We start from the raw sequence: 18,719 nt of genomic DNA on the forward strand, positions 1-18,719 counted from the left end.
TAAGTGACGGGGACGTAAACACACCAGCATCGGTTGTCAAGCAATGCTAGGGGGACAAACACAGACACACAATCACATAATATATATACATATATACATATATACGACAGGCTTCTTTCAGTTTCCGTCTACCAAATCTACTCACAAGGCATTGGTCGGCCCGGGGCTATAGCAGAAGACATTTGCCCAAGATGCCACGCAGTGGGACTGAACCCGGAACCATATGGTTGGTTAGCAAGCTACTTACCACACAGCCACTCGTGCGCCTATATATATATATGCTTTATTTAAAGCAGAAGAAAATTCAACAAAACCTGTTACTCTGAGTTTCACGTTCCCGTTCGTCGGACAGTTTTTGCTAGAATCGAACGGGAAACTCAGAGTAACAGGTTTTGTTGAATTTTCTGCTGCTTTAAATAAAGCATATTACTCTACCACTGGTATTTGAGTACTCTTTTTTCCACCTTGTTTCACATTTATGTGTTTACTCCGGTATACATACATACATACATACATACATACATACATACATACATACACTAGGTGGTATCAAAAGGTTCCCAGCCCAGTTATGTTTAATACGAAATAATCTAATTTACCTAAGTTTTAACATCCTTTCCTTCAGCAATACACTGGTCCCAGTGTTCCGACTACTTTTGATATCTGGCCTGGAAGTCATTTCCATAAGCAAGCCAATGCCCGGCATTTAAAATGGCAACCTTTAAGTTGCATTTTCGTCTTTGGGGAAGAGATGGAAATCCCCATGTGCTAAATCTGGTGAATAGGGCAAGTGCAAAGGTAATACTACGCTGCTTTGGGTGAGAAACTCATGAGTGAGGAGGGCTCAGTGAAGAATCTAATTCTTTGCACCTCACATATCTGGTCACTTTCACAGAATGTCATCCCTCAAATGCTTGAAAACGTCACAGTAAAACTCTTGATTGATGACCTGGTCCTGAGGGATGAATTCTGGATGCACAGTACCACATTCCTAGAGGTGAAGCTTGTGGTAGGTCTTACAGATTGCTCATCATCTTCCATGGACATTCTTCCAAATTTGAAGTGCCCATGCCACTCAAAACATTGCATACAACCCATTACCTTGTTACCATAAGCTTGCTGAAGCATGCCATGCTCAATGTCTCTGTAGTGGACTTCCCAAGTTTAATGCAGAATTTCACATTGGCTTTTTATTCCTGTCCATGACAAAATCACAGACTGCAGCATAAACATGATCGCAAAAACACAAATTTCACAATTTATGAAGTAAATGCAGAGACGTCACTTGGGACAGTGCCTCATGAAGGTCACTGCTTATTCTCACTATGCATGCACTCACGTGCTGTCATCTGTTAGTATGCTACAGAACTAGTTCGGGAACTTTTTGATGCCATCTCATATTATATATATATAAATATATATATTTATATATATATACAAATACATATATATATATATATATATTCATATATATATACATACATATATATATATATATATATATATATATATATATATATACATGTATATATATACATGTATATATATACATAAAAACATCTCGTCTCAAATCTGGTCTTTCTGTCGTTTAATTCTCTAACCCATCTTTCCCAACTTCCACTCATAGAAAATTATGCACACGACCGCAAACCTTTCCATCTCAAATCTTGCCTTTCTTACTGCCGCCTAAATCTCGTCTTCTCCCAGTGCGCAGTGTGCCCACCCTCCCGCCCCCACCACCAGTACCGGAAGTCCTTATCTCACCTTGCCTTCCTTTGCTTTTCTTCCATGAACACCTAAAGGCCTTAAACCAATACCACCCCTTCTATATATGGTGGTGACCATACGGAATGACTGAAGACCGAGTCCTATGGAAGTGTGCTGTGCATGAGAGGACCCGGCAGGACTAGTCAGGCCATATCCCGTGGCCCCTACCTGGGACGTAGTCGATCCACCTGTGCATACCTTCCTTCTTGTGACACTTGTGAAGACCTGCTGAGGCAAGTTAAAATCAATCAAAATAAATCAATCAAAATAGATGAACATCAATGGAATTTGTATCTTTGTGGTACCAGTGCCTGTGGCACACAAGAAAACCATCCGAACGTGGCCGTAGCCAGTACTGCATCGACTGGCCTCCGTGCTGTGGGAACATGGTGGCACATAAAAACACATCCGAAGACCGGCAAGACTAGTTAGGTCATAACCGTGGGCCCTACCTGGGACGTAGTCAGTCCACCTGTACATACCTTCCTTCTTGTGACACTTGTGAAGACCTGCTGAGGCAAGTGAAAATCAAAATCAAATCAAAACAAATCAAAATAGATGAACATCAATGGAATTTGTATCCTTGTGGTACCAGTGCCGGTGGCACACAAGAATCCATCCGAACGTGGCCGTAGTCAGTACCGCTTGTGGTACCAGTGCCGGTGGCACACAAGAATCCATCCGAACATGGCCGTAGTCAGTACCGCATCACTGGCCATCGTGCTGTGGGCACATAACAAACACCATCCGGTCGTGGCCGTTCGCCAGCCTCATCTAGCACCTGTGTCGGTGGCACATAAAAACACTTCCGAAGACCCGGCAAGACTAGTCAGGCCATAAACCATGGCCCCTACCTGGGACGTAGTCAGTCCACCTGTGCATACCTTCCCTTGTGATACTTGTGAAGGCCTGTTGAGGCAAGTGAAAATCAAAATCAAAATCAAATCAAAACAAATCAAAATAGATGAACATCAATGGAATTTGTATCTTTGTGGTACCAGTGCCGGTGGCACACAAGAGAAAACCATCCGAAAGTGGCCGTAGCCAGTACCGCATCGACTGGCCTCCGTGCTGTGGGCACATGACAAACACCATCCGATCGTGGACGTTCGCCAGCCTCATCTAGCACCTGTGTCGGTGGCACATAAAAACACCATCCGAAGACCCGGCAAGACTAGTCAGGCCATAACCCATGGCCCCTACCTGGGACGTAGTCAGTCCACCTGTGCATACCTTCCTTCTTGTGACACTTGTGAAGACTGTTGAGGCAAGTGAAAATCAAATCAAAACAAATCAAAATAGATGAACATCAATGGAATCTGTATCTTTGTGGTACCAGTGCCGGTGGCACACACTTTGTGGTACCAGTGCGGTGGCACACAAGAGAACCATCCGAACGTGGCCGTAGCCAGTTCCGCATCGACCGGCCTCCGTGCTGTGGGCACGTAACAAACACCATCCGATCATGGCCGTTCGCCAGCCTCATCTGGCACCTGTGTCGGTGGCACATAAAAACACCTTCCGAAGACCCGGCAAGACTAGTCAGTCCACCTGTGCATACCTTCCTTCTTGTGACACTTGTGAAGACCGGTTGAGGCAAGTGAAAATCAAAATCAAATCAAAATAGACAAAATAGATGAACATCAATGGAATTTGTATCTTGTGGTACAGTGCCTGTGGCACACAAGAAATCCATCAGTGCCGTAGTCAGTGCGGTGGGCACATGACAAACACCATCTGATCGTGGCCGTTCGCCAGCCTCATCTAGCACCTGTGTCGGTGGCACATAAAAACACCATCCGAAGACCCGGCAAGACTAGTCAGGCCATAACCCATGGCCCCTACCTGGGACGTAGTCAGTCCACCTGTGCATACCTTCTTCTTGTGACACTTGTGAAGACCTGTTGAGACAAGTGAAAATCAAAACAAATCAAAATAGATGAACATCAATGGAATTTGTATCTTTGTGGTACCAGTGCCGGTGGCACGTGGCACATAAGAAAACCATCCGAACGTGGCCGTAGCCAGTACCGAATCGACTGGCCTCCGTGCTGTGGGCACGTAACAAGCACCATCCGATCGTGGCCGTTTGCCAGCCTCATCTGGCACCTGTGTCGGTGGCACAAAAACACCATCCGAGCGTGGCGTCTGCCAGCCTCGTCTGGCACCTGTGTCGGTGGCACATAAAAACACCATCCGAGCGGGCCGTCTGCCAGCCTCGTCTGGCACCTGTGTCGGTGGCACATAAAAACACCATCCGAGCATGGCCGTCTGCCAGCCTCGTCTGGCACCTGTGTCGGTGGCACATAAAAAGCACCATCCGAGCGTGGCCGTCTGCCAGCCTCGTCTGGCACCTGTGTCGGTGGCACATAAAATCACCCACTACACTCTCGGAGTGGTTGGCGTTAGGAAGGGCATCCAGCTGTAGAAACACTGCCAGATCTGACTGGACTGGTGCAGCTTTCGGGATCCCCAGACCCCAGTTGAACCGTCCAACCCATGCTAGCATGGAAAGCGGACGTTAAATGATGATGATGATGATGATGATATATACATACACACATAGAAAAAGAGAGAGAGTGAGAGAGAGAGAGAGAGATGCATATGCAAACACATACATATATATATATACACACATACATGCACACATACAAAGATACAGATGTATACATGTATAAGTACATATGCACACACGTATATATACGTAAATAAATTTGTATGTATGTGTGCACATATATTCTCAAATAATTTTCAGTTTTGCTTTTGATCATCCCAAGTGCTCCTACAATCACTGGTGTTGTAACTGTCTTGAGATGCCAGATATTTTCCGATATCAATCAGCAAATCTTTATACTTTCTGAGCTTATCAAATTCTTTTCTGTAGACATTATGATCACAATGAATGCTCACATTGATCAATAAACAGACTTTATTGTTTTTATCTTTCACAACAATATCTGGTACATTAGTCTTGATGGTTCTGTCTGTATGTACTGGAAAGTCCCAAAGAATAGTTACATTTTCTCCCTTACTTGCAGCCTCAGCGTGATGCTTAGATCATTTGTGAGCAGCTTCAGTTTTATAATGCTGACATATTGGCCAGTGTGGATATAGGCCAACTCTGTCATGACTTGATTTATATTAACATTTGATAGTTTCAGACAAATGGATGGAAGCACTCCGTCGGTTACGACGACGAGGGTTCCGGTTGATCCGATCAACGGAACAGCCTGCTTGTGAAATTAACGTGTAAGTGGTTGAGCACTCCACAGACACGTGTACCCTTAACGTAGTTCTCGGGGATATTGAAATACAGGTACAACAGAAACAGGAAGTAAGAGTGAGAGAAAGTTGTGGTGAAAGAGTACAGCAGGGATCACCACCATCCCCTGCCGGAGCCTCGTGGGGCTTTAGGTGTTTTTGCTCAATAAACACTCACAACGCCCAGTCTGGGAATCAAAACCGCGATCCTATGACCGCGAGTCCGCTGCCCTAACCACTGGGCCATTGCACCTCCACTGTTTCAGACAAATATCAACTGTGTCACCTGTTACACTTATGTGTTACTGAGTGTAGCACTGAGTGTTTCTTTTATGTTGTTGGGAGAATGCAAACTCTTCCTGAGCACATGGCGTGGTGGTTGTTTGTTTTATTGACTACTAGCAGTATCGCCCGGCGTTGCTCGGGTTTGTAAGGGAAATAACTATATAAGCATTTTTAGAGAGTTATAGCCAAAAAATAGCAAAAAAATGCATTAAAAATGGGAAAAAAATTATGGTAAATTTTTTTTTAAATCGTTGACCCATCGTAGACATTTTTAGAGAGTTACTTCCCTTAGCGAAAAAATGCATTAAAATGGAAAAAATGATGGTAAATTATTTAGACTCATCGTAGACGCGCGCTAATACCCAGAAGGGCTCGATATGAATCACGACTATAAGATACCCGCTTTTGGTTTAACTGCACGGCAAAATGTGGGAGTAGTTAGGAATCTAAATCGTAGGAGACAGACACTCAACTTCTCTTTTATATATTTGCTGTACCAAGAGTGTCTTACATTTCTGAATTATTTTGTTTAGGCTGTATTGTTGAACTGGTAAGTGTCTTGCATAGGATGTGGGCTGTTCCTAGCGGGGCTATTTTTTGGATAGTGTGTAGTGTCAAGGGTCAGGCTACAACTTCTAAGTCTTTGTTCATGTATTTTCATCATGCCCAATGTCCCAATTATTATTGGGTTAAACTCTACTGGCATGGACGTGCTGTCAGACGGACTTGTCTGAGGTGTGTGCAGAGTGACAAAACCATTCTGCATGCCCTCGTTCAGTGTCTGGGCATTACTGACTTGTGGGGTTATGTTGAACAGCTGCTGTCACATGTGGGACAGATCCATCAGTTGGCTGAGTCTGTAGTGATGATTGCACTGCAACCCTCCTTCAATTGGGCAGGCAAGACAGTTTCCTTTGCCTGGTGGCTGTGGCAAAAGATATTATTTGTTGGACAAGGCTGAAAGGCATGAGAACAGACACATTCCTCTTTGGTAGAGCTCTCATTGACTTTTTCAAGTTTCACTTGAAAAGGAAATTGAGAGTGGAGAGGGAAGTGCTGCCCATGAGTGAGTTTATTGAAAGGTGATTGAAAGGTGGGTGAAAGTTGCAAAAATGGCAAGAGTGAATGGTACCTTTCTAAGTGTAGACCTGTGAGTCAGGGAGAAGGAATTGGAGCGGGCACTTGCTCCTGGGGTTTCAGGAAATCTTGGACAGTAGGGTTCCTCAATTATCCCTAGAGGTGTTCCTGTATCAGGTGGGCCACATCTCTACCATCCTCCCCACCACTTATTTTACCTTTGTATACTATGCATATGTCCCTTCTTTCCCAGTATATGCAATACTCTTTTCTCTTTTACTCTTTTACTTGTTTCAGTCATTTGACTGCGGCCATGCTGGAGCACCGCCTTTAGTCGAGCAAATCGACCCCGGGACTTATTCTTTGTAAGCCCAGTACTTATTCTATTGGTCTCTTTTGCCGAACTGCTGAGTGACGGGGATGTAAACACACCAGCATCGGTTGTCAAGCAATGCTAAGGGGACAAACACAGACACACAAACACACACACACATACATATATATATATATATATATATACCACAGGCTTCTTTCAGTTTCCGTCTACCAAATCCACTCACAAGGCATTGGTCGGCCCGGGGCTATAGCAGAAGACACTTGCCCGAGATGCCACGCAGTGGGACTGAACCCGGAACCATGTGGCTGGTTAGCAAGCTACTTACCACACAGCCACTCCTGCGCCAATGTATACTTTTTTTATATAATTTCATTATTATATGTAAACCCCCACACTTTATTGTCCCCCTCATCCTCCACCCTTGTAGCAAATAAATGAAATCATTATTATTATTGTTGTTGTTGTTATTATTATTATTGTTATTATCATTATTATTATTATTATGAAAGTTAATAGGGAAAATAGCTTTTGTGTGGAAGATGCACTAGAACAATAAACACTGAAAATTTACAAAACATAGACTTCATCATTGCCAGTGGAGTAAACTAGAGGTAGTAAATATTCTAGTAAATAGCTTCCATTATCTAGGTGACCAAATTAGTAGCAGAAGTGGATGCTCCGAGAGCATAGCTGTGAGAATAAGAATAAGCTGGAACAAAGGGCATCTCCATCAGAGGGAAAGGCAGATTGTTTGATGCTTGAGTGTGAACAGCCAAGCTACACGGCAGTGAAACATGGGCTGTGACAGCCGAGAACATGTGAAGGCTTGAAAGAAATGAAGCCAACATGCTTTACTGGATGTGCAGTGTCAGTGTGCATGCTCGACAGAGTGTGAACATCTTGAAAGAAAAGTTGGGCAAAAGAGGCATCAGATGTGGTGTACAAGAGAGATGACTGTGTTGGTATGATCATGTGATGCTTATGGACGAGGTCACCTTTGGCATTATGCAATGCTTGAAAAGAAGACCCATCAAGACAAGTAAAATTGTAGTCATAGCAAATACTGGTGCCATGCAAATGGCACCCATACTGATGGCACGTAAAAGCACTCATTACACTCTCGGAGTGGTTGGTGTAAGGAAAAGCATCCAGCTGTAGAAACCATGCTAAATTATTATTATCATCATCATCATCATCATCATCATCATCAGTATTATTATTATTATTATTATTATTATTATATTATTATTATTATTATTATTATTATTCAGTAGTTTTATTTTTATAGCGTGCTTTCACTTCACTACCGAGCGCAGCTCTGTGTGCCTTGGGTATGTGTTGTGATTTGTTGAGATGCTCTGATGGTTATTGTATGGAAAGTGTTCTGCGTAGGATGTGTGCAGTGCCTAGTAGTGCAATTTTATGTATGTTATATGTGTTTGTAAGTCCTGGTGTTTTTGTTATGTATTTGTCTGAATATTTTTTATCATGCCTAATGCACCTACTATGATAGGAATTGTTTCTGTTTTCAGATTCCACATTCTAGTTACCTCTATTTCCAGGTCTTTGTATTTTGAGAGTTTCTCCATTTCTTTTAGAGACACGTTGTCATCAGCCGGTATTGATACATCAATTAGAAAGCATTTTTTTCTTCATGGTCTCTGACAACTATATCTGGTCTGTTGGCCTTAATTTCTCTATCTGTGTGTATCGGCATATCCCAGAGTATGGTTGCTTTCTTGTTTTCTGTGACCTTTTCTGGTGTGTGCCTATACCATCTTTTTTCTGTTGTTATTCCATAATGTTGGCATAGCTTCCAATGTATGTAGGTTCCAACTTTGTCATGTCTGTGAATATATTCCTTCTTAGCCAGGACTGGGCAGCTAGAGATAATATGATTTATTGTTTCTTGTCCATCTCCACATATTCTGCATAATATTATTATTATTATTATTGTTATTATTATTATTATTATTATTAATATTATTATTATTATTATTATTATTATTATTATTATTATTATTATCATCATCATTAGTAGTAGTAGTAGTAGTAGTAGTAGTAGTAGGTTGGTTGGCAAAATCCTTAGAGCCAAAATGCTTTATGGAATTTCTTCTGATACTTTACATCTTGAATTCAGAGCCTGCCAAGGTTAATTTTTTACTTTTTATCCTTGGGAGGATGGCAGGGGGTGGCTGGGGTTAGTGAACTAAAATACCAGTCTAAAACTGGGGTTTATTTAACCGTCTAACCTCATCCACTGAAATTACCTGGCTTCTGCCTATGTAAGAAACAACAACAACTACTACTACTACTACTACTACTACTACTACTACTACTACTACTACTGCTGCTGCTGCTGCTGCTGCTGCTACTGCTACTACTGCTACAGCTACTACTGCTGCTACTGCTACTGCTACTACTACTACCACCACCAGCATCACCACCACCACTACAACTACTACCTATTTCTTTACTACCCACAAGGGGCTAAACACAGAGAGGACAAACAAGGACAGACAAACGGATTAAGTTGATTATATGGACCCCAGTGCGTAACTGGTACTTATTTAATCGACCCAGAAAGGATGAAAGGCAAAGTCGACCTCGGCAGAATTTGAACTCAAAACGTAGCGGCAGACGAAATACCGCTGAGCATTTCGTCCGGCGTGCTAATGTTTCTGCCAGCTCGCCGCCTTTGAAAGCAGAAGTCCGCCATTACCTTCTGCCAGAGCCGCGTGGAGCTTTGGTGTTTTGCTCATAAACACACACATCGCCCGGTCTGAGATTCGAACCCGCAATCCCTCGACCACGAGTCCGCTGCTCTAACCACTAGGCCATGTGCCTACCACCACTACCACTACCTCCACCATCACCATCACTGCTGATACTGCCACCACCATCACATCACCATCACCACCACCACCACCACTACTACTACTACTACCACCCCACCACTACTACCACCCCACCACCACCACTGATACTACAACTACCAAAACCATCACTGCTGCCATCACCACCACTAGCACCACTACTACTACAACTACTACTACTACTACTACTACCCACCATACCATCACTACTACTACAACTACCACCATCATCACTGCCGCCACTGCCACCACCACCACCTCTACTACTACTACATATGTGGTTTCCTTTGTTCTCTTTTCAGCCACTGCTCCAGTTCGCTCACAGGATATCTATTTACTCCCTGAATCAACAAGGAAATCTTCAACAAGTGGAGTAAGTAAAATGATTTTGTCTTTTTTACTTTTTTTAACCAAGGGCGCATGTGTGGCTGTGTGGTAAGTAGCTTGTTTACCAACCACATGGTTCCGGATTCAGTCCCACTGCGTGGCATCTTGGGCAAGTGTCTTCTGCTATAGCCCCGGGCCGACCAATGCCTTGTGAGTGGATTTGGTAGACGGAAACTGAAAGAAGCCTGTCGTATATATGTATATATGTATATATATTATGTGATTGTGTGTCTGTGTTTGTCCCCCTAGCATTGCTTGACAACCGATGCTGGTGTGTTTACGTCCCCGTAACTTAGCGGTTCGGCAAAAGAGACCGATAGAATAAGTACTGGGCTTACAAAGAATAAGTCCCGGGGTCGATTTGCTCGATTAAAGGCAGTGCTCCAGCATGGCCACAGTCAAATGACTGAAACAAGTAAAAGAGTAAAAGAGTAAAGAGTAAAGAGTAATTCTTGTGCTTATGTGGTAAGGGTTGCAGATAGTCTGTTGTCGTGTGAGACTGTGGAAGGGTGCAAAGATAAGGTGGAGTAGTATGTTAGGCAGGCATGGGTGACTGTTTTTGAGAAATAGGTTGCATGAGACATGGCTTGTCATCAGCCATCGCCCTAGCTGGATCCTCAGGAGAGAGAACATGATATGCAGGATCCAATTTGGGGCTAATCGAGCCACATCACCAACTAATCTAAGCTGACATTCTTGAATCATGTAAGTAACAGTAAACATCCTAATTTCTGAGCATAGTCATTAATTGGACACAAAATCCAACCAACAGTGTTCCATGATCCTGTAAAGCCTCCTGGTACCAAAGGAATTTAAGCAGCTTCTAAGGGTCCTGGACAGTGTGCAGTTCTTGCAATTATATTACATCAACCACAGTACTCAACTAGTACTTAATTTATCAATTCCAAAAGGATGAGAGGCAAAGTATGCAACTGGTACTTAATTTATTGACCCCAAAAGGATGAAAGGCAAAGCTGACCTCAGCGGAATTTGAACTCAGAACTTAGTGATGGGCAAAATACCACTAAGCATTTTGCCTGGCATGCTAACAATTCTGCCAGCTTGCCACCTTACTACTACTACTACTACTGCTGCTGCTGCTGCTACTACTACTACTACTGTAAGTTGCCAGGATTGATGTAAGGCGGCGAGCTGGCAGACAGTTTAGCATGCTGGGCGAAATGCTTAGCGGTATTTCATGTCTTTACGTTCTGAGTTCAAATTCTGCCGAGGTCGACTTTGCCTTTCATCCTTTTGGGGTCAATAAATTAAATACCAGTTACACACTGGGGTCGGTGTAATCGACTTACTCCCTTCGTCTGTCCTTCGTTGTCCCCTCTATGTGGGCAATAAAGAAATATGATTGATGTAAGATCTAGTGTGCTAGTGTGGAGTGTAGTGAGGTAGTGGTTATATATATTGTGGTGGAGGCTCAATGGCCCAGTGGTTAGGGCAGCGGAGTTGCGGTCGTAGGATCGCGGTTTCGATTCCCAGATCGGGCGTTGTGAGTGTTTATTGAGCAAAAACACCTAAAGCTCCACGAGGCTCCGGCAGGGATGGTGGTGATCCCTGCTGTACTCTTTCACCACAACTTTCTTTCACTCTTACTTCCTGTTTCTGTTGTACCTGTATTTCAAAGGGCCACCCTTGTCACTCTCTGTGTCACGCTGAATATCCCCGAGAACTACGTTAAGGGTACACATGTCTGTGGAGTGCTCAGCCACTTACACGTTAATTTCACGAGCAGGCTGTTCCGTTGATCGGATCAACCGGAACCCTCATTGTCGTAACCGACGGAGTGCTTCCATTCCATATATATTGTGTGGTGTTTAACCCTTTAGAATTTAAACTCACCATATCTGGCCCAAATATTCTTCTTGATTCATGTTGAAACCAACCAGATCTGGCCTCTCATACCAAAGCTACAATGTCATTCTGAAAATAAACAATCACATTTTCCTGTGCTCATCTCTAATCATTGCCTCAGTTATTCTCAAATCTCCCCAGCTTTCAACCTCTGTTTTAATTCCTCAATCACAACATTGATGCCCTTTCTCTTCATCCTATACTTCCACTCTAGCTCAACATAATTCTCTCACTCAACTTCATGTCTTTTTCCGGTTTTTTTTTTCTGTTCCAGAATATTAATATGTTTTCTGGTCTCACTAATAGACTGCATTATTCTCCTTTTCCACTAGGGTTCCTTCAGTTAATGTTGACATTTTCCTTTGGCTTTCAAACCTAACTTCCAGGCTATAAATATTATTATTATTATTAGTAGTAGTAGTAGTAGTAGCAGCAGCAGCAGCAGCAGCAGCAGCAGCAGCAGCAGTAGTAGTAGTAGTAGTAGTAGTAGTAGTAGTAAGGTGGCAAGCTGGCAGAATTGTTAGCATGCCAGGCAAAATGCTTAGCGGTATTTTGCCCATCACTAAGTTCTGAGTTCAAATTCCGCTGAGGTCGACTTTGCCTTTCATCCTTTTGGGGTCAATAAATTAAGTACCAGTTGCATACTGAGGTCGATGTAATTGACTAGTCCCCTCCCTGCAAATTTGAGGCCTTGCGCTTCCAGCAGAAAGGATTATTATTATTATTATTATTATTATTATTATTATTATTATTATTATTACTATTATTATTATTATTATTATTATCATTATTATTATTATTATTATTATTATTATTTTATTATTATTATTATTATTACTATTAGTAGTAGTAGTAGTAGTAGTAAGGTGACAAGCTGGCAGTGTCGTTAGCATGATGAATGAAATGCTTAGCGGTATTTCACCTGTTGCTATGTTTTGAGTTCGAATTCCTCCAAGGTTGACTTTGCCTCTCATCCTTTTTGGGGTCGATAAATTAAGTACTAGTTGAGTACTGTGGTTGATGTAATCGACTAGTCTCCTCTCCCAAAATTTCAGGCCTTGGGCCTTCAGTAGAAAGGATTATTAAGGCCATGAGCAAGCAGAATAGTTAGCATGCCGGGCTAGTTCAAATTCCGTCAAGGTCGACTTTGCCTTTCATCCTTTCGGAGTTGAAAAAATTAAGTACCAGTGAAACACTGGGGTCGATGTAATCAACCAGACCCTCCCACCAAATTTCGGGCCTTGTGCCTTTAGTAGAAAGGATTATTATTATTATCATTATTAGTATTAGGCGCAGGAGTGGCTGTGTGGTAAGTAGCTTGCTTACCAACCACATGGTTCCGGGTTCAGTCTCACTGCATGGCATCTTGGGCAAGTGTCTACTGCTATAGCCTCGGGCCGACCAATACCTTGTGAGTGGATTTGGTTGACGAAAACTGAAAGAAGCCTGTCGTATATATGTATATATATATGTGTGTGTATGTGTTTGTGTGTCTGTGTTTGTCTCCCTAGCATTGCTTGACAACCGATGCTGGTGTGTTTATGTCCCCGTCACTTAGCGGTTCGGCAAAAGAGACCGATAAAATAAGTACTGGGTTTACAAAAGAATAAGTCCTGGGGTTGATTTGCTCGACTAAAGGCGGTGCTCCAGCATGGCCACAGTCAAATGACTGAAACAAGTAAAAGATAAAAGAAAAAAAAAAGAGAAAAGTATTATTATTATTTAGGTGGGTGCTGGTAGAATGATTAACATCTTGGGTGAACTGCTTACTGGCTTTTCATGTCTTTACGTTCTGTGTTCAAATTCCATTGAAGTTGACTTTGCCTCTCATCCTTTCGGAGTCAATAAAATTAAGTACCAGTGAAACACTGGGGTCAATGTAACCGACTAGTCCCTCACCCCCAAAATTTCAGGCCTTGTGCCTATAGTAGAAAGGATTATTATTATCATTATTATTAGAGCATCAAGCTGGCAGAATCATTAACATGCCAAGCAAAATGCATATCAGTATTTCTTCCATCTTTATGTTCTGAGTTCAAATTCTGTTGGGATCGACTTTACCTTTCATCTTTTTGGGGTCGATAAATTAAGCACTAGTCAAGTGCTGGAGTCCCCTCTACTAACAAAATTTTAGGGCTTGTGCCTTTAGTAGGAAGGACTATTATTATTATTATTTTTTTTTCTTCTTTCAAATTTGCTTCCATTTCTTGCCGAGTGTCTTCCCAACTCCTAGGGCAAAGAAACTCATAGTATACATTGGTAGGCCATTAAACCAAACTCAATAGTTCGTTCATTTAAAAAGTTAAGACAATCTTTTGCACTTCTTGCAGGGATGGTAAGCCAGGGATCATTCTCATATAATTTTCGGTTCCCTTCTTGATCATTCCTAGTGCTCCTACGATCACTGGTATTGTAACCGCCTTCAGATGCCACATTTTCTCAATTTCAATGAGTAGGTCTTTATATTTTCTGAGCTTGTCAAACTCTTTCGCTGAGATATTATGATCACAGGGGATGCTCATGTCGATCAATAAGCAAACTTTATTGTTTTGGTCTTTCACAACAATATCTGGTTTATTGGCCTTGATGGTTCGGTCTGTATGTACTGGAAAGTCCCACAGAATGGTTACATTTTCTCCTTCAGTTACAGCCTCAGGGTGGTGATTATACCACTTGTCGGCAGTTTTGATATTGTAATGCCGACTTATTAGCCAGTGTAGATATTGGCCAACTCTGTCATGTCTTAATTTATACTCCACTGGTGCTAAGACTTTACATCCAGAGATTAGGTGGTCCACTGTTTCAATCATGTCGTTGCAGAATCGGCATTTTGGGTCTGCTCCATTTTTCATCACATTGGCCTTTTAGTTACGGGTTAATAGGCTTTGATCTTGAGCAGCCAGGATGAAACCTTCGCTCTCTGCTTTTAGCCCTGAGCTCCGTAGCCACTGATGGGTTTGCTTCTGGTCAACATCAGCTTGTTTGCTGCGGGCCACATATTTGCCGTGCAGAGGTTTCTCCTCCCACCTATCAGCCAATTGCTCGTGTGCTTTTTTCGTTGCCATTATTTTTACCTTCTTTGCAACAATAGTTGCCATACTTCCCTCGGGTTGTTCAGTTTGGGTATCCTGCACGAGATCAATAGCAAATTTTTTGCTTTCCTTTATGATAGAATGAAGTTTCTTTCGTCTCTCGTGATTTTCCACGAGCTTTAGCATCCAGTCATTCGTTATTTCGAGATATTTGGCCAGTCCAATTGTGGTTGTTTTGTAAGCTAGTTCAAATTGGATCAGGCCTCGACCTCCTTGGACTCTGGGAAGGTAAAGGCGATCTACGTCTACCTTTGGGTGGTGCATCCTATTACAACTCAGCAGCTTGCGTATTTTCCTATCTATATGCTTTACTTCACTCATATTCCAGTTCAACACATTGTAGCTATAAGTAACAACTGGAACTGCTAAGGAATTTATAGCTAACACCTTGTTACGTGCATTTAGTTCAGATTTCAGGACTGCACGAACTCTCCTATAACATTCCTTCCTGATCTTCTCTTTCATGCTTGCATGCTGAATACCAGAGCCTTCATTTATCCCTAAATATCTGTATGTTTGTTCTTGCTCAAGCTCTCTTATGACTGTGTCAACATCTAACACGACTGAATTTGTGGTCTTCACTTTCCCTTTCTGGAAAGTGGCCTTGGCACACTTCTCAAGTCCAAACTCCATCCCGATGTCATCGCTGAATGCTTTCACAGTGCGCAATAGGCCTTCAAGTTCATTATTGTCTTTTCCATAGATTATTATTATTATTATTATTATTATTATTATTATTTTATTATTATTATTATCATTATCATTATTATTATTATTATTATCATTATCATTATCATTATTATTATTATTATTATTATTATTATCATTATCATTATTATTATTATTATTGAGTGAGAGAGCAGTGCATGCCATCAAAGTGACACTGGGGTAAAATATACGAAGCCCAATATACCCATCATGACTACCCGTCTGATAAAGGTACACCAGGCACATGCATCACAACCATATGTGCGCGACATGGTGATCTCATATCAAGATAAACAGCACATGACCTTGCAGGTGGGGCCCAGTTAGAATTTTCTTCAGGTTGAGTAGCCCATCCCGCTCAAAAGGTCCCTGAATAAGGGTTGTTTAAGGATGTTGAAAGAACCACCCATGTTTCCAGAGGTGAATTATTCAAACCCCAAATAATCCCTCTCAACACATGGCTATGATGCTCCCCCACTACTTCTGCTCGTGATCAGAGATGCACATATCGTCAGCCACTAAGGGACATGCTCAACTGGTTAAGGTCAAACAACTGACAAGCAAATCTGTGGTATTGAGCAGAATATTTGCTGTAGCCCATCTTTTATACCAAGACAAAACAATGTACATGATAACACTTCCAATCAGTTAAGATCAGAAGCCATGACAGCCACTATTGTTATTATTAAGGTGGGAAGCTGGCAAAATCATTAACGTATCGAGCAAAATGCTTATCAGTATTTCATCTGTCTTTATGCTCTGAGTTCTAATTCCACTGAGGTTCACTTTCCCTTTCATCTTTTCAGGGTTGATAAAATAAGTACCAGTTGAACACTGGGGTTAATGTAATCAACATACCCGCTACCCCAAAATTGCTAGCCTTGTGCCAAAATGTGAAATTATTATTATTATTATTATTATTATTATTATTATTATATTATTATTATTGTCATTATTATTATCATTATTAAGACGGTGAGCTGGAAAAATCATTAGCATACTGGGCTACATTCTGAGTTCAAATTCTGCCAAGGTCGACTTTGCCTTTCATCCTTTTGGAGTTGATAAAATTAAGTACCAGTGAAACACTGGGGTCGATGTAATCAACTTGTCACCTCCCTCCAAATTTCAGGCCTTGTGCCTTTATTAGAAAGGATTATTATTACTATTATTATTATTATTATTATTATTATTATTATTATTATTATTATATAAATTCAACTTGTATGCAAGAAAATACAGTAGACTAGAAAGTGTGGGTAAGAGGATAGATCCCTGCAGTAATCAATTTGGAAAATCACAGGTTCTGAAAATGTTGTATCAGTAAATGTAGACTCAGTAACTTTTCTATGCCATCATTTTGATTTTTTTTCTCAAGATGGTGTTGAATCATCATCATTCAATGTCTGCCTTTCATGGTAACATAAATGGATAATGGCAAATAGAGTTCAAACCTTTCCAGAAGTTGATGGCAACAAACTCTCACACACAGACACACAGACACACACACACACACACACACACACACACACATACACAGAGCACACAGGCGTCAGGCTTCTTTCAACTTCTGTCTATCTACCAAATGGCAACGTATTGGTTTCAAGTTTGGCACAAGGCCAGCAAGTTCAGTTACATCGACTCCCATTGCTCATCCGGTACTTATTTTATTGACCCCGAAAGGATGAAAAGTGAAGATGACCTTGGAAGAATTTGAACTCAGAATGGATGAAATGACCCTAGCATTCTACCCAGCATGCTAACAATTCTTATTTCTTTATTGTCCACAAGGGGATAAACATAGAGGGGACAAACAAGGATAGACAAAGGTATTAAGTCGATTACATCGACCCCAGTGCATAACTGGTACTTAATTTATCGACCCCGAATGGCAAAGTCGACCTCGGAGGAATTTGAACTCAGAACATAACGGCAGATGAAATACTGGTAAGCATTTCGCCTGGCGTGCTAGCAATTCTGCCAGCTCACCAAATGGTAATATATTGATGGCTCAGTGTTGTAGTGACAATATGCCATAAATATCAATGTACAAGATGGAATATTTTGTTCATGCTGATGGGATATCATGTGTTTGTATAAGAAGAAACATTAAATTTGTTTCACCCACAAACTATACTTTTCTTACCACAAAAAGAATGGGGTTTCTTTTATGCAAGACTGCATCTTATACACCAACAAATTGGCACTGTAATGTAATAGAACTGTAGGGAACTGCCTAAGGATTGTAGACAAACTGTAGACAGGAACTTCCCTGAGGGTTAGCTAGTGAGCTGGTTGGCAAAGAAAGGACTTCTGGTTAGGCAGGAAAACGAGACAAAGACGTTAGATAGTCAAATGTATTTGCCCTCATAGTGAATGAAGCAAAAATAAATAATTCACCAACACACTCTTGTTACTGGTTGTGGCACTGCCCAAGGACTGTAAATAAACTGTCGACAAGAACTTCAGAACAATGTATTGTGTACTTTGGTGACGACAGCATTAGTGGTTGGTGTGCAGTGTTGCATACAACTCATTCTGTGGTGTATAACTTGAAATTCAGGATGTGTTGTGCATAGGGCATTGTGACAATCAGCACATGGTTGTATTTTCCTTGTTGCTATTTATATCTGAATAACAGTAGTGGATGCGTTATGGCATCACGTATAAGTTGCTGGTTGCAGTGTGATTGTCGGAGTGGTGTTTGTAGAAGTAGTCAGAACAAGTATTGTCCAGTTGACATTCCTTTTAAATTAAAGAACCCACATCTTATATTTCACAGGTTTGCTTGTTTGTTGAGATCTATTGAGTTATTATTGTGGAGGCGTAATGGCCCAGTGGTTAGGACAGCGGACTCGCGGTCGTAAGATCGTGGTTTCGATTCCCAGACCGGGCGTTGTGAGTGTTTATTGTGCGAAAACACCTAAAAGCTCCACGAGGCTCTGGCAGGGGATGGTGGTGATCCCTGCTGTACTCTTTCACCACAACTTTCTCTCACTCTTACTTCCTGTTTCTGTTGTACCTGTATTTCAAAGGGCCGGCCTTGTCACTCTCTGTGTCACG

At 41.7% G+C, this 18,719-nt stretch overlaps 1 protein-coding gene across 2 annotated transcripts in view; it reads left to right on the forward strand.

The window, feature by feature from the left end:
- LOC115214990 (flocculation protein FLO11-like) overlaps positions 1 to 18,719 on the forward strand; it is an 89,663-nt gene that overhangs the window by 52,553 nt on the left and 18,391 nt on the right. For both annotated transcript variants that reach the window (XM_036505405.1, XM_036505406.1), the window contains one exon: positions 9,906 to 9,976. In XM_036505405.1, coding sequence (XP_036361298.1) covers positions 9,906 to 9,976 — 71 coding nt within the window. The remainder of the gene's footprint in view (positions 1 to 9,905; positions 9,977 to 18,719) is intronic.

The sequence above is a fragment of the Octopus sinensis genome, linkage group LG8 (assembly GCF_006345805.1).
Source record: "Octopus sinensis linkage group LG8, ASM634580v1, whole genome shotgun sequence".
NCBI classification, from domain to species: Eukaryota; Metazoa; Mollusca; class Cephalopoda; order Octopoda; family Octopodidae; genus Octopus; species Octopus sinensis.